Genomic DNA, 27,041 nt, shown 5'->3' on the forward strand with positions numbered 1-27,041 from the left:
TCAGAATTTAAAAAAATCAAAGACATAAAAAGAAAATTACCAAAATATCCATTATTATGATAGTTTGTCGTAATTAGTCCGAGTTATTTTTTGTTTCTTAGTGTTTCCTTTCTATCAAGCATAGACGCACTTTCTCATTGCTTGAGACTTGGGTTTCTTGAGGCTAGATATTATGCAAATCTTCCTTACCTAAACCAAAACGGCAAAACGCTCAATACAGCAGTGCACTCTGATGTTGAAATAGATGTAAAATAGTGATGAGATAATTGTATATAAATACAGTTGTATGCGCGCGGAAAACGCTCAATAAGTCCTTGTTTATTGACAAATGATGAATTTTGCACATATTGGTTTTCATCAAATGGAACCCCCCCCCCCCCCCTTTTCCAAATTGCTAGATCCGCCTCTGCACTGGTGAACTATGACATCAACACTAGTGAGGGCTAGAAGATCCCCGTAAATGCACTTACAATTCATGGTAGCTATGGGAACTTGACAGTAGCAATTTGATTGGTTCTTTAAAGATTTATATATAGGATTTCAGAAATTAATTAGGATGATGTTTGATTGTGGCCTGTGGGGGTTATGTGTATGAATACCATTAATTGCATTACATTTGGCACATAATTAAATCCCTAATTTAGATTGGTGTGACAAGTAACCTACAATTACATACATAGTTTACACCTTGCAAACGAAGTGTGCGTTTAATTGTAACCCGAGTGTTTGAGGCTACACCCTAGTTAACACATATTGATGAGCGGAGTTTGTAACACACGTGGTAGGATATCGTAAGGGGTCACTCCAGTATGTATAGCAACCTGAAAAAAAAGAGATAATCAGCTAGTCTTCCTGATGTTTTGACAACCGATTATTAAGGGTGGGCGGTACTAAGACACCTATATAAACTCCCGCATTCAAACTTTAGCCTACATTCATTTTTTTGAATTTAAACATGACTTCGATGCAGTAAACAACGTCGAACTCTCTTTTAAGGCGGGAACCAACCGGTTCTTGACAGTGAATGACCTGAGAGTGGACCTTAGAGATTGGGTGGTCCCTTCTCACCGCACAAAGAAAGGGATCACCTTTACTCTTGCCAGGTGGAAGCATTTCACCCATCTCATCGATGAAATAGACCAGGCCGCTACGAAGCTCTGGGCAGATGACCCTGAACTGGAGATGAAGAAGTGGCACCTGGGGGGCAATGTATTTGTCACCGTAAACCCCGAATGTACGCTGGTTGACATCCGCCATTTTTGGATGCCAGAGGGTCAGACAGAGTTGACGGCCACTCGAAGAGGTCTGTCGTTTAAAGCGACCATACGTTTATCATGAACATCGTTTATCCTTTCCTATCGTGTATCAATCCTATCATATCGTGCGTGTATACTGTTCTATCGTGCGTTAATCCTATCCTTTCGTGCGTGTATACTGTTCTATCGTGCATTAATGCTATTCTATCGTGCGTGAATCCTATCATATCGTTTATCTTGTAAAAAATAACGTTGCGGGTACTGTATGTACAGCATTGGCACTCTCCAGTAAACACTCCATTAGCATAAGCTGTCATTTCTGAGGTAGTAAACAAATTGTTCACATAATATAAAAAAAAATACAATTAAAAAATTTTACATTATAAATGGATAACATTTAAATCAAAACTAGTATAAGTAAACCAATTTCACATATTTCCATTCAGTTCAAACAATTTCCAAATACAGCTGACTGAAATGTAATGAAACTAGCATTACAATAAAGTATATTGACAAACAATAAAAAAAATAAAAGCACATTAAACAATTTGTCTTAGGCCTAGTTTACATTAACCGATAACATTTAAATTAAAACTAGTTCAAGTTAAACACTTTCACATATTCGGTACAAATTCAGACAATTTCCAGATGGCTGGAATGTAAAACCAAATTGGAATGAGACTAGCATTACAATATAGTAATGTAAAACCAAATTGGAATGAGACTAGCATTACAATATAGTTTATATATAAATATATAAATATATATATATATATATATATATATATATATATATATATATATATATATATATATAAAATCAAAACAATAAAAAAAAATTCTTTGGACTAGTTCACATTTAACATCTCTTTATAATGAATATCATGAAACACCTTGTAGTTTTCTTTATTTAAAAAAAAATAAAAAATGCAGTATTCTTTAACACCAGTATCTACCCAAATGTTTTGCACTCATTTAAATCAAAGCACCATAATAATTACACAGTTAAAACCAAATTCAAAAACCAATTTTAACATAAACAGTTACAGCATAAGGCGATTCACTGGTCTGCGATTTCTCGTTGATCTTCTTATTGGTTCTGGATTTCTAATGGGTTGTGGATTTGCAATTTCTGGTTGGGGAGGGACTATTGGTTGTTGAATTTCTCTAATTCCCCACATCATAAACACAATAATCGCAGCCAAAATCATTATGCTAATTTATCATGTCGGTCAAAAATAACAGTAGACTCCAAACTATTCAAGCTGATCACATCTATATCAGCAGCAGATGATGATGGTGTTCGCTTATGTCTGTTGTAGCAGAGGCAGACTATGGCAAACCCCATTACCAAAATACCTGTAACACCTATTCAATATTAAAAAAAAAATAACACTTCTAATTTTCCTTCTATAAGTTTTTAAAATAAATAATAATAAATAAGTTTGTTGTACCTCCCAAAATAGTACCCAGCACTGCAGCTTCCACTGTCACTTTTGATGTGATTGAGGGGGTTGTGGCCTGGGTTGAAGTCCTCCAAACAAAGTCAGATGTCCGGTCAGTGGTGCTGGTGGCCTTCCTTGGCTATATCAATACAACCAAATCCATCAACAAATTAAATTATTCATAATTACTGGCTACGCTTTGTTGTACAAATTAAAGTCTCTGTAGACTTAATGTAAAAAATGGCCGCTAGGTAGCGCTGTAATGGCGGGTATTTTCCCCGCTCTATGTCATTTCTATAATTATCAACAAAATCATTTAAAATTGTTTAAAATACTTGCACTACATTCTCTGCGCTTCACAACCACACGTCCCGAGGTCACTACGCTAAACAGGCTGCAGCAGGGTCTGAAGTATCGTCAATTGCCACCAGTTCAACAAAGGGTGCTATCACCCGACCACCCGTCGACAGATAGGATATCCTATGTTCATTCACCTTGTCATCATCCAGACGTAGAACGTTATCCACTCTAGCACATCTAAGTATGTCTGACATCTTTTGGCAGATCTCTGCCGGTCTTGCGACTCCCCAAACAGCAGACAGCCCTAAAACTAGGCAAAACCACTTCATGTTGTTGTTTTCTCTTCTCTCGCTTCTTTAAGGGTGTGTGTAATAACAAAACCGTTTCCGGTAAAAAAAAAACCAACATATTTTTCCGGATTAATAAAAAATAATTTTAAAAATCCAAAATATTTAAATAATACTCATAAAAGCATAACAACTAACAGTTTTTACAGTATGGTTTAAAAAAACACATTATCATTACTTTATCTATATAAATGTTCCTTAAGTTTTTTTTTCACCCTGCTGGCCAGTAGGGATGGTATTACATGTTATAATCCCAGGTGCTGCTGTACACAACATGCTTATCAAGGCCATTACCAATAATTAGCTGCTATTTGGTGTATTGTGTACCTAGTGTGTCATGTTCTTATATGTAATTCTCCTGCTTATAATTTTCACTAGATATTTAGTTAATTAAGTGTAGGTAAACATAATATTTCACTGTCATTTCTACCTTCACTAATTCCCTGACATGTTTTTAAACAAGGGTGTTCAACAATTACACCACAAAAACCTTCCCATTCCAAAACAAGTCATTTAGACTTAATACATTTTTCATTGTTATTTCGATAGCTATTAACTAAATGGTAGAGCTATTAATCTGTATGTGTTCTATAATTAATATATTTGTAAAACCTATAAATACAACACTAAGGTAAATGTCTTTATTACTCCAACTCTATTATACCCATATTGTACCTGCTCTACTTGGTCCACTCTCATGTGTACCTGCATACAGCTGGTCGCACACTTAAGCAATGATCTTATTTAATTTGTCTACCCTCAGGTGTACCACTTTCTACTCAGGTGTTTTACCTGTCTACCCCTCAGGTGCACCTGCATACATCGGTTTTACATAATTTTTAGTGCCAACACCCAACACACCATAGGAACGATAGTACTACTAACATTTTTTAAGTCAAATACATGACTTATATCATGATCAAATGGAATAAAAAATAGCAAAATACATGACTGATCCATATTCAATGCAGTCAAATACATGACTGAAAATGGATACACCGGAGTATGAAGAAACAAATACGTTTCTGTCAGTAAAATTACAGCAGCTAAATACATGACTGTTGTGGCATGGATCAAGTCAAATACATGACTATTAGCTATATATTGTGTATAAAATGTCAATTCAGTCAAATACATGACTCAAAATCCAAGTAGTCAAATGCATGATTAGTGTGGCATGGATCGAGTCAAATACATGACTAGTAATTTATATTGTATATAAATGTCAATACAGTCAAATATATGACTGAAATCAAAGCAATCAAATACATGATTGATGTTTAAGAAATAATAAGATCACAGTCAAATATAAAAACCGGCAAATAAATGCCTGATGACTGGGGTAGAAAAAACATACATGACTAGAGAAGATGAAGAAAAACTTTCATCGATCAAGTTATATGCTATTAACAATCAAATACTTGACTGATTATTTAATGAGAAAACTAAGTGGTCAAATACATGACCTGACAAAATAGGTTGAGACAGGAATCAAACACGACTGATTTAAAAATGTAAATACCGAGTGTCACAATCAGTCTCGTACATGACATATCCTTTGGTATTCTATCATAAAACAGTCCTGTACGATTCACAAAATGAACTATACAAAAATATATTACCTTGATGTTGATATGGCAACATGCAACAATTCCTTTGTCAGGTAAATGAGGTCATGCATGCACACAAAATGAACTGGAGTATATAATCCTAGAAAAAACAACCAATTATTCAATTACCTTTATATTGTATGCGAAACATTGCAATATAAATTTGTTCATAATGATTACAATTATTATCATGTGACACATCATTTCTCCATCCTCATATTAGGAAACTCCCTCCATTTACTTTAAGAAAGCAGAAAAAGATTACTCATGAAATATTAGTCAACAATAATGTTGATTTTTGCAATGTTACTTAATCACTAACCTAATGACATGCAATTCAAACTATGAAATCTAGAGCATGCATGATAGCCAGTCTGATGCTTCTGTAAAATTTCTTATGACCAACTGCAGGTAGATGTACCCCATCGCTACCCAACACATGTAAAGGGCTGTTCATTAGGCGGAGATGTCGCCAAAACAATATTTTCTTGTAGTTTAAATCTCAAAGTAACACGGGCAGCATGTTGTTGATTATCTTCCGCCTTTCCTCATACAACTGTGGTGGTATATTTCTGGGCCTAAGTCTTTTAAAAAATTCACAGACCACACCGACCTGTACACTTTCAAACTTTCCAAGCTTTTCCATGAGCTCTGCTATGCTACATGCTACTTTTTCTGGTCTTGCAGATGAATAACACATGTCATTTCCTCCTAACTGTAGTAAAATCACTACCGGTTTGAAAGAAAATATGCAATTCTGTAGGTCTTGGTCTAGAAGCAAACTTTCTGTTCGTCCTCCGCTTATTCCGAAACATCGGATTTTGCACTGGGCAAGGTCAAAATCCGCTGGAAATAATTCACTTTGTCCCAGAAGCCTAAAGTGAGTTTGTTACATATTAAAGCATCCAAAGGGAAAAGTATTATGCTTAAACTATGTAAATGAAAATTGACAGTTCTACAAACTAATTCTGCAAAACTTTGTTGGTGCCAATCCTAGCATTAAGCCCTCCGACACTTGATAATCTCTGGATCTAAAATGTATTTTTGAAATAAAACATGCAAGTCTTTTTTTCTTTCTTTCTTTTTTGAAAAGTAATTTTGCTAATCAGTTTTATGCTCAAATCTTTTGAATTCTTAATTAAACTTAAAAAATATAGTTACCACTTTGTGGCGTTCCTCGCTCTTTTCTTTTAAAGTCTTCTCACAACTGTCAAATTCTTCTATTGTAGTTAACTGCTTGAGGATTTCTCCATCATTTCCAGGGGTTGAAGGGGATTTAAGTGTTCTTATCTCCTGCCTTATCTCCTTCAATAGACATGACTCTCTTTTGAAATCTGGGCATTAAAAAATATATTGCTTCATAAAAATCATCTTTGAATTTATAACAACAAGCATTCTGAGAGTATTGCATAAGCAATAGACGTCCTCTACCAGTTTGTAGAAAACAATGCACTGTTATGCATAATATCATTTTTGACTGTCTCAACAGACCAACCCGATAACGAACCCGATTGTAATAATACAAAAAACCATGTCGATTAAATTTACAACACAATGCTTGACATTATTTTACAGAATGTATTTGTTTGTTAGAAACAATGAAAGGAATGGTCCATATTGTGCACGATATTATTACTTTCCTCGTTTATTTGATACACACCGAGCCCGATAACAAACCCGAACATTAAAAAATTGGAATATAAAAAAATAATTTTCTCGAAAATATGTCAACCAGACGCTACAAAAGTGTACACTCAACAAAGACCAGACCAGTTGTCTCATAGATTAATGAATAATGTGTGTTTGATTAGTACGTATATCTCATTTTAAAAAAAATTGATAATAAAAATTGTCATAATCATGTAAAATGTTTAGATATAGTACACATTGAATAAATTTTAAGTCAAAGTTTATGTTCGGAGTACAGACATCTAAATGAGAACATTTTACTTAGGCTGAGGACCAAAGACTCTTAAATACATTGAGTAGTGCAATACATAACATATTGCTGAAAGTAGGTATAATTTGATTTTGCCATGGTATTAAATGAAATAAATAGCTTTGGAGTCTAATGATATTCAAATAAGAGAACAAATTTTAGTGTTCAAATATCTACAAAATGCAATTTTCTGTGAAATCTAAAATTCACCAGATGAAATTGAATGCCTTATTACTTTTACTTTAACAGTCAGCTCGGTGTTCCATTTATTTTATACTGAATAGTTAAGTTTTTATTGCTAGGAACAAAAATTAAGCACATTCATTTAAAATAATTGTTTCCCCTTTGATACAAAGGAACAATAACCCGGTTTTTATGCTGTATTTAATATAAATGCTAGAGTTCAAATTATGCATTGTAATATGTACAAGGTGAGGTTAATTGCTGAGGTAAAATTAGACATCAGGTTGTTTATATTCTATCAAAATAAAACAGTCTAACATGTAAAGAATCTTAATGGATTTAATTAAATTTTAGATAAACGGGTATCCAAAATTAGTAAAAAAAAATTTAGAAAGTCTGATCTTTAGCATTGAAAACAAGGAAAGTTAAGTTATGTAATATTTTGGTTGCCAACACTAGACAAAGTGTTGTTGCACATGGATAACACAAGGAAGGTATACTGTTATGTATGTGAGCATAAACGAAAAATTTCATTTACCATAGTTCTAAATGACGACCAAACATGCGACAGGAAAATCTACAAACTACAGTCATTTCAATACCAGAAGAAGTGGAAACTTTCATTTTATGTACAAATTACAGTCTTTTAATACTATGGGAAGAAAAAACCATCAAAAGTATATTGTTGACAACCATACATTACAAAAGTTTCTATTTGGCATGTAATTAAACAAGAGGCCCATGGGCCACATCGCTCACCTGAGGAACAATAGGTATGATAAAGTCAGCTACATGGAGTCATAAAACAAACAATCTGGACAATGTACAATAATACATGTAGATCCTGTATAAATAAAATCCATTTTTCCCCCTTGGAACTTGGATAGCCCTGATTGCTGCCAATATTTACAAGAGCAGACTTTAATCACCGCTCCTGCACATATATAGGGACTCAAAGTTACGCAGGCAGGGATGACCGCACACCTACGCAACTCAACAGGTACCAACGTTTACGCAAGCAGGGATGACCGCACACTTGCACCAACAGCTCAACCTAACGCAAGCAGGGAGTGCCGCACACTTGCGCTAGAAAGGCCGCTACCACCACCAATACAAGCAGATATGACTGCACACTTGTATTAATGCGATACAGGGCAGGAATGACCGCACACTTTGTATCGAAGGTTAGAAAACACATAGATTAGATAGAGCAAGGATGTTCACACACTCAATCTCTCCATACCTGTTCAAGTTTAACCCCAAACAGTCGCTCATCGAAATGCAATAGACACTGTCCCTATATATGTGCCAACCTAAAATAATTCCTAGTATCTAAAAATTGGAAATCAAAAATAAACAAAATAATCTGGCCTTACCCAAAACTTCTTATGCAGAACAACTTATATACATTGAATATTTATTATTGTATAAAAATAATCATCACAATAATTGGTAAACAGTGGATGCATTAATTAAAATAATCAAGAATCAATAAATCAAGGGCAATAACTCAATACAGTAATACAAAAAGATTCTAATGAAAAAATAGCTGCCTGCTTCAATTCTATAGTCATATCACATGTTGAGTATTGCAGTTCTCAAAAAGATCCTTTACAATTGTTTATATATGGGATATTTAGCTACATCAAACTCTGAACCTTCTTGTGAGGCCGAAGAATTGTCCTGGAGCCAAAGTTTTAACAATGATAAAGAATCATCTTGCTGATTAGTTTCTGAGAAGAAGATTTTTAAAGATTTACTTTATATATTCCTATGTAAAACTTCGACCCCCCATTGTGCCCCACCCTACCCCCCAGGGATCATGATTTTCACAACTTTGAATCTACACTACCTGAGGATGCTTCCACACAAGTTTCAGCTTTCCTTGCTGTTTAGTTTCTGAGAAGAAGATTTTTAAAGATTTACTCTATATATTCCTATGTAAAACTTCGACCCCCCATTGTGGCCCCACCCTACCCCTGGGGGTCATGAATTTCACAACTTTGAATCTACACTACCTGAGGATGCTTCCACACAAGTTTCAGCTTTTCTGGCTGTTTAGTTTCTGAGAAGAAGATTTTTAAAGATTTACTCTATATATACCTATGTAAAACTTCGACCCCCCATTGTGGCCCCACCCTACCCCCGGGGGTCATGAATTTCACAACTTTGAATCTACACTACCTGAGGATGCTTCCACACAAGTTTCAGCTTTCCTGGCTTTCTGGTTCTTGAGAAGAAGATTTTTGAAAATTTCTCGAAATTTTTCATTAATTTCTAATTATCTCCCCTTGAAAACGGGTATGACCCTTAATTTTCACAACTTTGAATCCCCTTTGCCTAAGGATGATTTGTGCCAAGTTTGGTTGAAATTGGCCTAGTAGTTCTTGAGAAGATGTTGAAAATGTGAAAAGTTTACGGACGGACGGACGGACAGACGGACAGACAGACGACAGACAAAATGTGATCAGAATAGCTCACTTGAGCTTTCAGCTCAGGTGAGCTAAAAAGCATAACATATAACCATAAGCAAGAATGAAAATGAAAAAAATGTAAAAACTAGATAAAGCTATTTACACGAAAAACATACTTACTTATTGTATACCATGACATATATATATATATAATTATACATTTTCAAGGAAGAAAAGAAGTTAAAATAAAATTATACCTGATATTTAAGGAAATAAATTTAATAATGATTAACACTATTTTTTAAATTGATGAATAATACATAATCATGCAAACACTGGGCATAAATATATAACTGTAGTATATTTAAATATAATCAAGCTTACCGAAATGATTCTCCCTTTCACAGAGACTAGTGTCTTGACAGGGGATCTCTTCTACATATCTGCGGGCAAGAGTTGCTGCAGGGGATGGGTTTGCGATGGCTGCCCCTTTCTCCATCAAAGGTTCTGGCACATCCATCTGCGCCGTTTTGTGGACTTTGTGATAACAACTGTTCCTTCATTTTCATTCTTGAATATGTAATTCATTAGAATGATGGTGGCTGATGCTTGCTTGTTGTTTAGTTTCAAAGAGTCATACACCATTCCCTTGATGGCATCAGTTGTGTCAGCTAATACGACAACTGTGTATTCCTTTTTCTCCCCATCCGTTATGTACTTTTGAGTATTACCAATGGCACACACTTTAAGTTTTAGTGGAAGCGAGTATGGTTTTGCTCCTTTGCTTCCCTTTAATTTTGTTACCGTCAACATCTGAAAATATACAATGAATATCAATTTTTTTCAACAATTACCACATATTGATGCATATAATTTATTTTTTGATATCTACCTTTTGTACTTGGTTTTCAAACTCAATGAATGATATTTAACATGAGTGAAATCATTTCAATGTAATATACAGAGGTTTATGATCCGAATAATGAGATTCTAGTGCACCCCACCCTTCAATGTCAGACTTAGCAAAACTGGTGTAAAAGTGGTCCAAAACTGAACCATAATCAGTTGTAGCATTGGTAGGCAAGTGTTGAAGTTTCAAATTATCTGACATAAACTGAACAAGGGTTTCTGAATTGTCGAAAGATTGTTTGCACAATATCACATCAATCAAGAAGACTTGGATGTTATCAAACATTTGTCTTCGGCAATTAAGAATATCAAGTTTTGTACACAACATTTTATTTTAGCTTGTTCTCGAAGCCTGGTCGTTTCTTCCAAAAGACAATACAACAGTTATTTTATTTTTATTTAGTTGGATAATGTGCAGGTTTTCAATATGAGTCACCCTACACTGTAAAAATTGTGTTTAGGCAATAAACACTGTATTAACATATTTACATCTAAACGTATTTAGAAAAATGTTATAAACCTAAACATTACTAGAGAGACGCGTATTAAAACTAAACATGTTTAGAATTAGAACATGTTAGATATGTCCCCGCTTTCCGGCGCGCCTTTTTCCTCCCGCCATTTGAAAACAAACAAAGGAAACACGGCATCATCGAGATCTCCAGGAACTATGAAACACAGCAAATCAAGAGCTCAGCAGGTAACTGTTTATGTTTTTAATGTTTAATTATACAATATCTCGTTAACAATTTATCAATTTTAAAGTATATATACGGAAATATTAAAAAAAAAAACAACTCGACTGAATTCACGAGTGATTATGAGGTGATGAAATGGTGGTTACAATGAAAAAATAATTTTTATTTAAATAAGTTAATAAGCAAACAGTATTAATTAGAACTATCTTAAAAGAATACTAGGACTGGCCAGTAGATTTCGTCTTACATTGTATACATTCAACGTTCATACATGTTGAGGCTTCGATGGACATTTAATCATGCAGAAATTAGGTCTATTCAAGAATAAAAAGCTAAGAGCGTTTTTATCTGGAAACTTTAGTCTTGACTCTAGTGATAACAGGACGTAAACAATTCATGCGCACGCAACTCTCCAGGTAAACACGTTTTGCAGCGGAGTCTGTACTCGCAATATGGATGTTATTTTGCTGCAATACTTTTTGGACGAAAATGACAATGACATGGCAGTATACCTAGCGAGAAATTTAACAATTTTTGCCTTGCTGAATCACAAACGATTTATTCCGAGGATAAACAATTATGCCGAAAATATCGTGCCATTGTTTGATGCAGCATTATTTAGATCTCATTTTCGGGTAACACCAGCTGTGTATGACATTATACTTCGTGAAGTGCAAGGCTCTATCGTATCAAAGCATGGCGGAGGAACAGAGCAGATTGAGCCAAGTAAACAGTTACTTATTTTTCTTGCATATATGGCAAGTCAAGAATCTTTGAGGGAAATAAGTGTGCAGTTTGGAGTTGGGATCAAGACGGTCCACGACGTAGTCAAATCCATGTCCTACGCAATAAACACTCTCTTAATAAGAGTAAGTATAAATGAACTTGAAAATGATGGTCCAAGACCATGGATACCGGTAACCTACAGCGGATATCGGTATGCTGTAAATCAAAACTTTAATGGTATCGATAAATTCATGATATTTTTAATTTTTTAAAAAATATCATCGTTAAGTTTTAATTCTTACCAATTAACTGTTTACAGAAATGTTTCATTTCATTTCGTTTTGCACACTGTTTTGCAGTTGACCCCCAAATGGATTAGGTATACTGTTTTGATATTGCTGCATTTTCTCTCAAAAATTTTATATTTTTTTTTATTAGATAATTGACTGGCCTAGTATTCAAACGCAGCAAGCCATATCCCGTGACTTTTAATTACAAAGTGGAATTCCTGGCATAATTGGAGCCCTGGATGGAACCCATATCCGACTTTATTCAGCACCAAAAGGGGACCGAGATTACTTTAACAGAAAACAGTTTCCTTCCATTCAGTTGCAGGTATTGTATATTTCCTGAATATTTAATTTAATGTTTGTTTTTATGATTAATTCTTGTGAATAAATGCAATACATGTAAATAATAAACTGATTTTTCTTATTGTCACTTATTTTCAGGTAGTATGTGACAGTGACATGGTCATTCGTCATGCATACACTGGCTGGCCAGGCTGCACTCATGATGCAAGGGTTTTGCGCAACTCGTCACTATTTGAGGATGGGGAGCAGGGAAATGCTATTGGTCAACGCAACTTTATCATCGCAGACAGTGCATACCCCTTAAGAAATTTGCTAATCACTCCATTTAGGAACACAGGACACCTTACTCCAAGGCAGCACAGGTTTAACAGGAGACTTTCGAGTGCCCGGCAAATAGTTGAACGATGCTACGGTCATCTTAAGGGGAGGTTTCGGAGGTTGAGGGAAATTACTGTCAGGAAACCACCTCATATAATTGCAATTATTATTTCCGGGTGCATATTACACAATTTGTGTGTTCTTAGTCATGATGTTGAGGACTTTATAGATGAAGATCATGATGTAAATGCTAATTTTTATCCCAACATAAACCTGGATGGAGGGTGTGGAGCAGCCAGGAGAAATGAAATAATGAACGCATTACTGTGAATTTGAGAAATATTAAATAGAACAAGAATAGAATTCCTGGGTCCCCCGCCGGTCAAGCAGTATACTAGTATCGAGTCTATCGACCAATGCTGATTTTCGAACTTGACCAAAGTATTAGTGGTATAAACATTTGGTATAAATTTAATGAAAATCCGACAAAATTTGTTAGCATGAGAGCGCTTACAAGGTCAATTTTTGGATAAAACGGAGTCTTTATTGCGGTCAAAGTCCCATAACTCCAACAAAAAGTATCGACCAATGCTGATTTTCGAACTTGACCAAGGTAATAGTGGTATAAACATTTGGTATAAATTTAATGAAAATCCGTCAAAATTTGTAGGCATGAGAGCGCTTACGAGGTCAATTTTGGATAAAACAGTCATTATTGTGGTCAAAGTCTCACAACTCCAACAAAAAGTATCGACCAATGCTGATTTTCGAACTTGACCAAGGTAATAGTGGTATAAACATTTAGTATAAATTTAATGAAAATCCGTCAAAATTTGTAGGCACGAGACCGCTTACAAAAAAAGTGTGACGGACGGACACACGGACGCACGGACACACGGACGCACGGACGGACGCCCGGCATTTCAATGTCCCCGCACCGCGTTGCGGCGGGGGACAAAAACAACTAAGCAATGTGTTTATGTTTTAATATTCATAACAAATCAACATAAAAATTCAATACACTGCTTGTGTATAAATAACATAACAATTGTAAAAAAAAAGTGTAAACCACAAAATTAAAAAAATATCACAAAGTTTTAATTAATATGTATCAGTATATACCTATATTCTGATATTAAAAAAAAAAGTCTGACAATCATATGACGTGACTGATACGAGATCACAATTGTTACTTTTTGTCCAATGATCTTTCGAACAAATCGAGCATTCTGTCCATTCTTTGAAGTTTGTCTCTGTGCTGTGTTTCCATTTGATCCATTAGTTTTGAATTTTGTGCATCCAACTTTTCCATCAGATCAGTTTTTAAATTGGGCCTAATCTTCTTTTTTGGCAATTCAGCTTTTGTTTCCAATGTTTCTTCCCTATCTCCCTTTTCCAATTTTCTTTTCAAACACTCATTGGTTTTTGGTAACTCCTTCAGTCGACCTGTGTCAAAAGACACACTTAGTTTTGTTGATGCCTTATTCCCATATGCCCCATCAAATGCATCTTTATGTTTCCAGTCCATACGATCTGCCCCTGTTTTTGAGTTGTGGTCATTTATTTCTTTATACTTTTTCTTCAAACTTTTCCACTTGTTAATTATCTGCTGCTTTGTCAATTTCAGCCCCTCACCATTCAATTCCTTTGTAATAGCTTGCCACAAGGAGTCATGCGACTTGTTACCACAGAAATCTTCCTCTTTGGATAATCGACAGTCTATAAGACGTTTTTCTTCTGCGACCGTCCAAATATGAATAGACTGAAATATATATACATTAATCTAAATGTAGCTTGTCAAGTTTTTCAACAAGGAGATTGTGAAATTCCTCCAAAGACACACACATATCATTTGACACTTGAATACTCTCTTTTGACATTATTTTTTCTTCTTTCTCCCAAGGAGAATAAAGTTCAGAAAAACATTTTGTGCTCTCAGGTGACGAGTCCAAAAAAATTATATCTAAATTTTTCTCAGGGTAACATTTGTTTCTGTGATGTTTTTCTAAATTTGGCCAGAAATAATTGTCTACCTGTTCTGATGTTGATGATGAGGCACTGGTAGACTCTGGTGTGGAGGAGAAACTTGACCTTGAAGAGCTGCAAGGCGATTCATTTTCAACCGGAGTTTCATTACTGGTACATGGCATTTCATTGCTGGTACATGGTGGTTCATTCCCAGTATTCTGAGCTCTTATGGCATCTGCTAAAGCTTTTCTAGTCATCGGATCTAAAAATTAGGATTAAATAATAAAGATATAGAAGAACAAATATTTTGCATATTTTAAAATATTCAAATTTGATTAAAATAAAAATGTAGTAACTTATAAATATAATTGTGCTTACCACACTGGGGGGACCTGTACAATTCTGCTAACTCCTTACTCATTAGAGCAGTGTAAGTGGTACTGTCAATCTTTGTAGTTACAAGGACACTGAAAAGTTCATATGAAACATTCAATAGTAAATGAAATTGAGGTCCTATTAATTCATCATTTTACTTTCATAGTCAAATCTTAAATATTTTCCTGTATTACACTGACTAATACAAGCACACACACACGCATGTACATGTACACACACACATATATATATAATCTCAGCGAGATTCGTCGAGACTGAAAAATTTTTGACGGACGTCTCTTCCGAATCTCAGACCAGTGCCACACAAAGTGATTCGGGAAAATTTGCCCCAACTTCGGCCGGTTGTTATGTTAGAAATACGCTGAATTAAATCATCTGCTCGCTTCAACTTTTTACTTTGAACATCCCTTTAACTCCCTATCAACATAAAATGTTAGGTTCCTACCGTTAAAAGATTTATATCCCACAAAATATGAACTTGTTTATTTTTCAATTCATTTCCACACTCATTCACATCTCCAATGCTGAAGAGTTCCAGTCAAGGTCACAAATAGCCTGTTTCAGAATATGTCGTACTCAAAGGTTTCAACCTTATCATTTTATGAATATTTCATTATAAAATTAAAAGGTTTAGTTATAAATACCGGATATTTCCTTTTTATTTATTATAAATTCCATATTTTATTTTTTTTGGCAAATAACTTGACATCTAAATGCATTTATAAAGTTTATGTTTGCCCTTTTATAATTTTCTATGTAAAACTACGAATACGACATATTTTGAAACAGTCTATTTATGACCTTGACTGGAACTCTTCAGCATTGGAGATGTGAATGAGTGTGGAAATGAATTGAAAAATAAACAAGTTCATATTTTGTGGGATATAAATCTGTTAACGGTAGGAACCTAACATTTTATGTTGATAGGGAGTTAAAGGGATGTTCAAAGTAAAAAGTTGAAGCGAGAAGATGATTTAATTCAGCGTATTTCTAACATAACAACCGGCCGAAGTTGGGGCAAATTTTCCCGAATCACTTTGTGTGGCACTGGTCTGAGATTCGGAAGAGACGTCCGTCAAAAATTTTTCAGTCTCGACGTATCTCGCTGAGATTAATATATATATACACAAGTGCGTCGGAAACAAATTGAAAGGGGGGGGGGGGGGGGCTAGAATCTTGAACAAAAAAGATTTTGGTTATGGTAATGTGTAACTGTGAAAAATTGGGTGGGGGACACTGGGGGCCTAGCCTGGTAAATATTGTCTCGAATGCTTACTGGAGGCACTTTTGATAATCTGAGTTGTGAAGTAAATGAAATTCTTTAGTCTTTTGACTATTTATATGTTTTCGGATTAGTTATAACTGTAGCAATGTACTATTAAATAATATCATGTTCAATTTCACAAATTCAGCCATTTTAATAACCTCTGTATTACATTTTCGATAATTTTTAAACTAACAGATTTTGACTGCTGCCGCCGTCGGCCATTTTGAATCCATACAAACCCTGCGTCAGAGCAGGGTCGACCTCGATATCAACCCCGGTAGAATTCGGGTCGGAACTCTTGTGTTTTTACCTGGAGAGTCTCGACTCGAGACGGAACTCGGGTCCCAGATAAAAACGCTCTTAGTGTCATTGCCAATTCAAACGAGAGATATGTGACTTTTAGCTTAGGTAGCTTGCGGTTTATTGATTCATTCCAATTTATATCATCTTCCTTGGATACATTAGTACAAAACCTCAAATCAAGTGGAGATATACATTTTAAATACTTTAGCAGACATTTCAAAACCCAAAAAGAAAAGACATTGCTTTTAAGGAAAGGTGTTTACCCATACTCTTTTGTTACCGATGCATCAAAATTTATGACAAAACAATTGCCTCCAAAATCATCATTTTACAATTCTCTAAGCAAAACTGACATATCCGATGAAGAATACAAACATGCACAGCTAGTATGGAATGAAATGATTTTGACAACAATGGGCGACTATCATGATTTGTACCTATTATGCGATGTCCTTTTATTAGCTGATGTTTTTGAAAGGTTTAGAGAAGTATCAATAGAGAGCTTTAATCTAGATCCGGCACAATATTTTACATTGGCGGGAATGTGTTGGAGTGCCTGTTTAAAAATGACAAAGGTAGAATTGGAACTACTGACAGATATTGATCAATACCAAATGATTGAAAAAGATATACGAGGAGGTGTAGCCATGATGACAACTCGACATGCCGAGGCTAACAATCCATACATACCAGAAACTTTTGATGAAAATAAGCCAAGAGAGTATTTAGGCTACTTTGACATGAACAATCTTTACGGGGGTGTTATGCTAGAACCGTTACCTGTTGGAGACTTTGGTTGGTTGACGGACAATGAAATTTCCCAACTCGACGTAATGAATATTCACAAAAATAGTGACATTGGGTATATTCTAGAAGTCATTTTAAGCTATCCAGAAAATCTGCATGATCTTCATTCAGACTTCCCATTAGCGCCGGAATCTATAACAGTGTACGTTGACGAGAGGAGTTTCAAAAAATAAACAATAAAACAAAAGGAGTTGTTTCAAAAAAATTAATACCAACTCTTTGCAAAAAAGAGAAGTATGTGCTCCACTATCGCAATCTACAATTTTACCTTAAAGAAGGACTTGTCCTAGATCAAATTCATAGAGTCATCCGCTTCAAACAAAATGCATGGCTCAAACCCTACATTGAATATAACACCAACAAAAGACGACAAGCCAAGAGTGATTTCGAAGTGAAATTGTACAAAGACTACAACAACATAGTGTTCGGGTAAATAAATTTTAAATACAAAAACAATTTCGTTTAAATTTAATAAAATAATTAATCATTCTTCTAATAATTTGTTTTCTCCTTTCTTTTTAGGAAAACAATGGAAAATATACGAAATAGGATGAACTTCAAATTAGTGAATACCAAAAAGGGCTTACTAAAACTGGTAGCCAAACCAAGCTTTGAAAATTTTACAATTTTTAACAAACATTTGGTTGGTGTAAAAAACAAGAAGGTAAAACTGCTACTTAACAAACCAATCTACACAGGAATGACTGTTTTAGACCTCTCCAAACTATTCATGTATCAATTTCATTATGGATATGTCAAAAAACAGTATGGTGACAGGGCAACTTTGCTGATGACTGATACTGACTCATTGTTTTACAAGTTTCAAACGGAAGATTTGTATCAAGACATGGTTCAAAATAAAGAGTTATTTGATACATCCAACTACCCACAGAACCATTTCCTTTATAGCGAGACAAACAAGAAAGTAGTTGGGAAAATGAAAGACGAAACCGGTGGTGTGTATTAATTTTATTCACGTGGAATGATGATTGTTCTTATATACTTTAAACGTTTGAACTAATACTTTTGTCATAATTATGTTTGCAGGGTATCCCGTAAAAGAATTTGTGGGACTGAGAGCTAAAATGTATTCATTTTTGATTCACGACGAGAAAGAAACGCAGATAGGCAAAGGGAATTACCAAAGCTATCGTCGCCAAGGAATTAACCCATCTTCATTACAAGAATTGTCTTTTTGAACAACAACGATGTCGACATAAGATACAGAACATTCGTAGTGACAATCATATCTTATATCTAAAATCTATCAATAAAATATCATTGTCGCCTTTCGATGATAAACGATGGTGGTTAGCTCCATTTCAAGTCGACAGCTTCTCCTATGGACATTATAAAATTTACAAATGATGAAACAAACGAAATGTCTAGTTGAGTTCTACTTTAATTTGAAATGCATGGACACTGTATTATATAATTATCATTGACTAATTTGTATATAATTATATATGCTTATTTATAAAGAAAGAATGATACATAGTTTACTGAACATATATATAATTCATTTTGTCAAATGCTTTTTTTTAATTTAATATTAAATGATTAAGATTTTAAAGAAAAATCATTCTTTCATTTAAAAACCATAAACGTTACATTGCTTACTTATTAAAATTATTAAACTAAATATTTCATAAATGAGTTTAACGCTGATGGTTTTTTTTCAAATTTCAAAATTCAGTAATATAACAAATCGACAATGTCATAAAAACTTTGGAAGTATACCTAAAATGCTTATGCATGGAGACAATGTTTCACCGTTATACTTTTTACATAGTTTTGCATGCTTTCACATTGCTCTTTTAATTTCATGAACTCGTTAAAATGATAGTTGGATTGGTTAAAAAGTTCGGTGGTGTGAAAGAGAATTTTTTCAAAGTCTTGAAATTCTGTCAATGACATCTTTACTTTCCCACAACTGTTAAAAAATTGACAACGATAAAAAATTGATATTTGAAGACAATTTTCGATAAAATATTTACATTCAAACTGTCTAATAATCTCTTTCTTACTAGTGAACATATTCGGAATATCAGACACCCGACTACTGACTGCGGACTGCAAACAAAAGACTGTTCTTGTGGAACGTATCAAAACACGTTTTTAAACTTAATTAGAATTTACCTGTTCACGCCGCCGGTTTTTTCTCTCGTTATTTTCTTAGATAAAATTGATACATTAAAGGAAGATTTCGTGCATTGTCAGCTCTATATATTGGGCAAAAAAGGTTTGTGTTTCATAAATATTATAATACGTTTAAAATACTTATAATGCAGTTGTATATGCATATTTTATGCATTTATTAAGAATGGACAAGGTGTTTGCTTAAATCAGAGATGGTATTGTCTACAAACAAGTCCTGCTACAATATCTACAACATATGCCAATTTTGTTCTTGGATGCCGCCATACACTGCTTAAAATTTTATATTTTTTCAACTTACAAATTGTTCGTTCTACAAGTGTTCTATAAGATGATACAATTTTATTAAACTTTCGGCGCTTTCTTTGTTCTTGATGATTTCTTGTAACTATTTGGTGTTGAGAAAAGGGTGTTATAATTGGATATCTGTTTGGATATATTTTGTCACCTAAAATGAAACAGTCTAATGGGAAAGGGAGGTCTCTTCCAATTTTGTAGGACATTAAGGAATACTGCTGAGCGTCGTTTTGATGTCCAAGAAACCCACTTTCTAGATGACGAATCAACCCCGAATTGTCAATTATGATTTGTGAATGTAACGCGTGATATTTTCTATGACCAGAGTAATACGGTCTTTGTGGTTCCGTTCTGGAACAATATATTTCGACTGATGTTCCGTCGATTGCACCAACTGCATTTGGTAATTTTGGCCAAATATGTATCATATCCCGCCATTCATCAACTGATGGCCACGTGATAAATGAATTTGCTACAGCATGGAATGCAGGCATTAACTGGTCAATTTCTTCATGAATTGTTGTGGTACTTACATCAAACAGTTGAGACAAGAAATTGTAAGATGGATAACATCTCAACCAAATCATAAATAAAAGCGTACGGTATTTTGGCGACAGATTATGGCCAGTCATTTTCCTACCCATAGCGTTAGTTATTTTCTGCACAAGGTCTAGAAAAGTTTCAAGATTCTCGCCTGTTATCTCATAAAAGCCATAGGAATGGTCTGAAAACATGCAGAATATATCTCTTCCTTGCCACACACCTGGTTCACCTGTCGATGTCGCACATCCACCAAAGGATCAGGTGGGGGTTTAGTGATAATCATCAATATTGATAAAAATTGTTTAACAATAAAACAATCGGGCGGACACGAAGCAAAAGCTGGGAGAGCTGCAACCTCAACATCAAAATCCATGTTTACCTGAAATTGAAACAATTCTTAATAAAAAATTACCTGTTTTATATTTCTATAGTTTATATTTACCGGGGGATTGGAGGAAGGTGGGGGGGGGGGGGGGTAGCAAGAGAGTTACTGAATCAATTAAAACTATTGGGGTCAATTATCGTTGGTTGTTACTATTTAATGAGAATGTTATATTTGCTAATACATGTACATATAATGTAGGAAGATTACTTGCATTTCATATTATTTGACACCCCCCCACCCCCCTAGGTTTATTTGCTGGTGAGAGTAACCAACGAAATTCTAGAACATTATGGCATCACAATTTAATTGATTCTAGGTTATTGGGGTTTTTATGGAAGTCTACGGGGTCTATGTTAAATTAATATATTTTTTTAGAAATCCATTTAATTCGTAATTCTAATTTAAGTTACAGTTGGGTCAAGACCCCAATCAATCTTAATGATCGCATTCATTCATTGAATATACTTTTCTATACTATCATAATAAATAAATAATATTACTAATATAATTTAAAACGAAATAAATAATTACATCCTTTGTGTTGAGTTGAACGGATCCTAAAAAGATTAATTGATTGCATTCGTAACCTAATATTATTTAAAATCCTTCACAAAATTAACACCCTTTACTCTAAATACAACCAACCTTTGCTTACATTTTTTATTACTTTTGATATGACCCTTTAGTTTTTTGTTTGTTTGGTTTTTTTTGTACCGCTCTTCCTATTCTTTCATTCCGCTCAATTTCTTCCGAGAACACGGACTTACTTAGATATGGATGATTTGCCAGATATCCAAGATGGTAAGCTTTCATGTACATGTAATCTTTTTTATCAATATCTAAATACATATATGTATTTTATTTTCTATTGAAAACGACGTGCATTTCATTTTTATAGTGAACACATGCACAGTACATGTTAAATACATTTAAATAGATATATCATAAAAATGAAAATTGTTCGAAAATATTCAAAACTGTGAATTGTCATATGCTTAAGTTTAAATGATAATAAAATAAAAACCGACCCTCTCTGGGCAACAGTAAAATACAAGTCCAATAACTCTTTTTTTTTTAAAGACAAGGCTTCCACCCGAACACCCCTCGCAAGTGCAAACTTGACGGAGGCGTTATCCCTTCATGCTTATCTATGATTAAATATAAAATAATAATTTTTGAAAGACATCTCCTTATTTCAATATATTTTTAACCATAAAAAATTAATAAGCATTGAAGTACATTTAAAATTCTATCAATCATATTTTTTAATTGCAGATAATTTCGAACATCAACAGCCTTTGGTAAATGTAAAACGAAAACGGGTGGTAAAGTTTTGCGATCAGGAAATCCTGTTGATGTTGAGCAGCTACCAGACTTATCCATGTGCTTGGGTTCAAATACACAAATCGATGATTGATAACATCCATCAGCTTCCATTAGAAACGCAGAATTTGTACAATTCCTCTAATGCAAAACAAATAAAAGATAGGCTTTCTACAAAGTTATCTAAATTGCTGTCTGTATTTTGTTTAAACAGAACTCTTTGTAATGTTCAAAATTATTTCTAAATAAATGTTCATATAAAATTCAACCAGCTTCAATTTTATAAATATAGTTGATAACTTTGTTTTTTATAGGAATGAATTGAAGAAGGTAAGGGACATAGAAATCAAATTAGCACAACCTGTTCATAAAAAACAGACCGGGGTACGTGCGACCACTGATTTGAACGAATTGGATGTAAGATCTCAAATGATGCAAGATCTGTCCTCTTCCGAAGAGGATTTGAATGAGGCCAATTCCGATTCGTCTACGCCTGCTCCTTCAAAATCTGCATCTTTGACCGGTCCGTCTACATCTACGTCTTCATCTTTGCCCGGTCGGTCAAAATCTTCATCTGTGCCCGGTTCATCTAGATTTTCATCTACGCCTGGTACTTCTAGACCATCACCATCTCAAAAAGGAGTTCGCAAACGGCCACTTCTGAGCGTTATGCGGGAAAATCAAGAGAAGTATAACATTTTTATAACAAAAAAAGTACCAAAACTTCTTAAAGCTCTTGGTGTTGACTCTGACGAGTCTGATTAATTTAATAAAACACTTGAAGAACTCGTTTCCTGTATATTTTTTAATTTCATTAAAAAGGGATACATTTCCTCCACTTGTTATAATATGTATAAACAATTTTGCGGTATTTTTTTAAACATTGATAACGTTTCGGTCAAATATGTCGTCAAGTATCATTATGGAATATCTTGAAATTACTTCGAAAACATAAAAAATATTATACATTATATACGTGTACCTTAAATTACGTGAAATTAATCTTTAAAAATATCATAATTGAAAGAAATCAACATGCTTATTCTTATAAACAACGCACCCGAAGTCAAAAATTAAGTTCAATGAAAACAATTTTTTGAACACATATTTTCTTCAATTTTCGTGTTTGACATGTCCCCTCAACTAAAACGTCCGCAGTCCGAAGTCCTCTGTCTGGTGTCTGAGATTCCGAAAATGTTCAGTAGTAGTACAGTTCAATATTATATAGAGTATAAATAAATCGTTTTACACAATTAATGAAACTTTTCTATATAGAGAAAGACTGTTTGAAAGGTGCATGTTTAAATTTCCCTGTGTTATTCATACCAGTAACAAATTATTAACGCGTGCAATAATTCTGATAGAAAAGTTTCATTTTACAGATTACATATGAATAATATATATTATCTAAAAATAACAATGCCCCGGATTTCTTTTTTCTTTATCTCTTTAGAACTCATCATCTCCGTCTAAATCCACCACTCGCTTCTTTTTGCGTGGGGTCATCACAAGCTATTGATTGAAGAAAACACTCCCCATTGTACCCTGATATATCCTAATAGGAAAATTAATCGAATGTAAGGACTGTGATACTGAATTAACTAACTTACCAGTTCCGGGCTAGGTGGTCCTTGATTGGACTTCCTGATTTCATCCACCGTTTTATTTATTGTGAAGTATTGATTGTTCATAGTTTCAAAAACGTCGTCTGGGAGTGACACCTGTTTACCGTTGTTGTTGTCTAGAACGTTAAACGAAAGACAACTCTTTAATATATTAATCCAGTTTTGCCGTTGTAAATTTACGTTATTTAATTCAAAATATCACTTACCCTGCAAATGCAAATACACCTTCCCTTTGTAGTATGACAGTTGGATGGCATACTGTCCTCTGGCATATCTTGTAGACTCTTTCAGCACAAACTGTACATTCCCGTTGCTCTTTTCTTCTTTTTCAAATTACTGCATCTTAGTGCGAGTAAATTAATCGCAATAACCCCGCAAGATGAAAATTGTGAAAATGTACCATCTTTATATAAGTATATGAACATGAACTGTCCCTGAACTTTTTTTTTGTGTTTACTAAAAATTTGGGAAAACAGTAGTGAAACCATTGCATGAACTATCACCCCACCAGCAAACTTTATTTCCCACTCTCTAAAAGAGGAAATTATAAGTTGTTCACCTTTAGTTTAAAAAAAGGCATAGTGTTACAAGATGCTTACTTGGTCATTTTGTGAAGTAAACAACATTTTTGAAGTAAACAATATAATTATAGTTCGATCACGACTTCAGAAGATCTCATCACGAACCTTCTCCTGCAATGCTGCTTTTCTTACATCAACAACGGGACAAAAGACATCACCGAACACTCACATCAACACACTCAGAGTTAAAAGATAGCATTATAGTCTATTTACTATACACAGGAGTAGATTAAGTTCTTGTAGACCGCAATCTCTACTTAATTTCGTGGGAATAGTTTTATTTTACATACATTTATCAACATGTGATCTACACCAATAGGTATTTTTTATGAATCAAACACTGATATAGTTCACTGCTTTAGAAGACCTCATCATGAACTTCTTGCAAACAATGGCGCTAAAAGAAGACTCCTGAAATTACATCAACAGCGGGACCAAAAATCCTCAAAGATCACTCACATCAACAACGAAATTTTGTTGTAAAAAAAATAAGTAATAAACTAATAATGATAATAACATTAAATATAATTTTTCAACCTTAAATACAACATCCCATCTAATGGTCTCATGTGTATACGACCGTAAGCCTAAATCCCCCCCCCCCTTTTCCACATGATCGTAAAAGACACATTTTAAATGTTAAATATTCAGTATAATACATGGTAAAAGCAATTAAATAGAGACAGTTTTGATGACTTAATGATTTATTTAAGGTGATACATTTCCTGAAACTCGTTAAGGTACTCCTACTTTATTTTTAATGCATTGATTTTAATTGTAATTGATTGTATATAAGCTAACCCATTAAGCATTACACATCGGGCTCGACATTCAAATTATTCCTAATAATGTGAAGTGCGTCTTGATTCGGAAGTATCATGATCATGCGGTTTTTCAAATTGTGGATTCTTTTGCTGTTCAGATGGGTGTGCTGTACTAAAGCTGTCTTTTACTTTAACGCATGTGATTCAGATGGAAATTGTGACTGGTATCCAAACAGCGTATACTCCGGATGTGTGGATTGGATTAATTTACATTTTTCCTATTTTGACCTCTCACCATCGTTAGATCTAACGTGCTCAACAGTTCAACAGATACAGATAGAGTCTAGCGACTGTAGCTGTGACAGTCTTAGGAGAGTGCTGAAAGGAGATCACCTTCCCGAACTAATCATAGGACGCTATGTGTGTGTAAGTTCAAATTCATGTACTTTTCTAACCTATTCGATAAGTACCTCCAGCGTGTTAAGAAACCTCACAATTGCATTTAATGAAATGTTAACACCTAGCACTTCTATTTGCTGATATTTATTTATTTATTATTTTTGTTGTTGTTGTTTGCAGGTACCCATAACCGTCTCCAGAGAGTCATCGACCTTGATGGCGACTACGAGCAGACCTGCCGCTGGGGGTCATGAATGACAGGTAGATTGTTATCTCATACAATGGATATTTTCTGTACATTCATACAATAAATTTTCTGTATATTTACATGAACTATGAGCTGTTCCCAACAGTTAAACACTGAATGTACATTGTTTGAATATGAAACCAAAACATATCCAGTTTGTTGTTATATACATGAACTTTAATTATTATTGTTGTTGTTGTTTGCAAGTGCCCATAACAAGCTCCAGAGAGTCATCGACCTTGATGGTGACTAAGATCGAACCTACCGCTGGGGGTCATGAATCACAGGTAGATTGTTATCACATACAATGGATATTTTCTGTACGAGAAACATACCTTCTTTGTTGTTATATACATGAACTCATATACAGATGGTTATCAACCATGGATAAACTGACTACTTAGAACATACATAGCAAATTAAAGATAGCTTGAAAATAAGCTTCAAATAAATTTAATATGCATTATAAGAAATTATTATTTATATTGTTATTACTAAATACAATAATTTGTAAAAATGGAGATTTCAACACTTTGATACAGAACTCTAATTTTTAACAGAAATCCACACCCTTCACTCCTCTCACCAGCCCCTTGGTCACAGGATCAACAGAAAAGGTACTTCAAATTGTTTCACATAAAATCAAAGTTTCATAGATGATGCTTTAAAGTTTAATATACCACAGTAAGTTTTAAATGGATTGATATGAAATCTGAAAAAGACTTCTCATGGATCCAGCACCTTTTAGTAATGAATGTTTATTTTTAGCTGCTGTTGACTACACATCAACCATCTAAAGACTCGGATGCCGATGGAGGTACCCCTGTGATGACCATTCTCGTAAGTAAATACTTATCTATTTCTTCTTTTTGTTTGTCTTTATTTACATTATTTTTAACACTGACTATTCTGAGATTGTGTCATATCCAAAAAAATCAAAAACAACCTCTAAGAAGTTCAATATATACTGGATCCAGAACAAACATTTCACTTGATTCTTTTGATTCTGAAGGTTATGTAAGACCACACACAGACATTGAAAGCATGTATGAAGACATTGTGTAATTTTTGTTCTCAGTAAACTAATTTGTGTAGTTACAACTTTTAACCTTATAATCATAAACATCCAATAGATGTTATTAAGATAGTTCTTCCAATTCTTTTTCCAGTTGTCTGCACAGCATTGATTGTCTCCTTAATACTGATATTATTTATAATTACTTTATTATGGCTTAAAAAGA

At 34.2% G+C, this 27,041-nt stretch overlaps 1 protein-coding gene and 2 pseudogenes across 1 annotated transcript; 2 read left to right on the forward strand and 1 right to left on the reverse strand.

The window, feature by feature from the left end:
• Nucleotides 1-10,307: 10,307 nt before the first annotated feature.
• Nucleotides 10,308-13,068, forward strand: LOC128170789 (putative nuclease HARBI1; annotated as a pseudogene).
• Nucleotides 13,069-13,921: 853 nt separating this feature from the next.
• LOC128170790 (uncharacterized) lies at nucleotides 13,922-15,957 on the reverse strand. Its single transcript, XM_052836556.1, has 3 exons — nucleotides 15,085-15,957; nucleotides 14,772-14,968; nucleotides 13,922-14,500 (listed from the first exon to the last, which is right to left on the reverse strand). Exons 1-3 carry the CDS (start codon nucleotides 15,125-15,127, stop codon nucleotides 13,928-13,930), a joined length of 813 nt encoding a protein of 270 aa, XP_052692516.1. The 5' UTR covers nucleotides 15,128-15,957; the 3' UTR covers nucleotides 13,922-13,927.
• A 1,697-nt stretch (nucleotides 15,958-17,654) lies between these two features.
• LOC128173805 (uncharacterized) lies at nucleotides 17,655-18,974 on the forward strand (annotated as a pseudogene).
• Nucleotides 18,975-27,041: the final 8,067 nt, after the last annotated feature.

Source organism: Crassostrea angulata, chromosome 2, assembly GCF_025612915.1.
Source record: "Crassostrea angulata isolate pt1a10 chromosome 2, ASM2561291v2, whole genome shotgun sequence".
Classification (NCBI taxonomy): domain Eukaryota; kingdom Metazoa; phylum Mollusca; class Bivalvia; order Ostreida; family Ostreidae; genus Magallana; species Magallana angulata.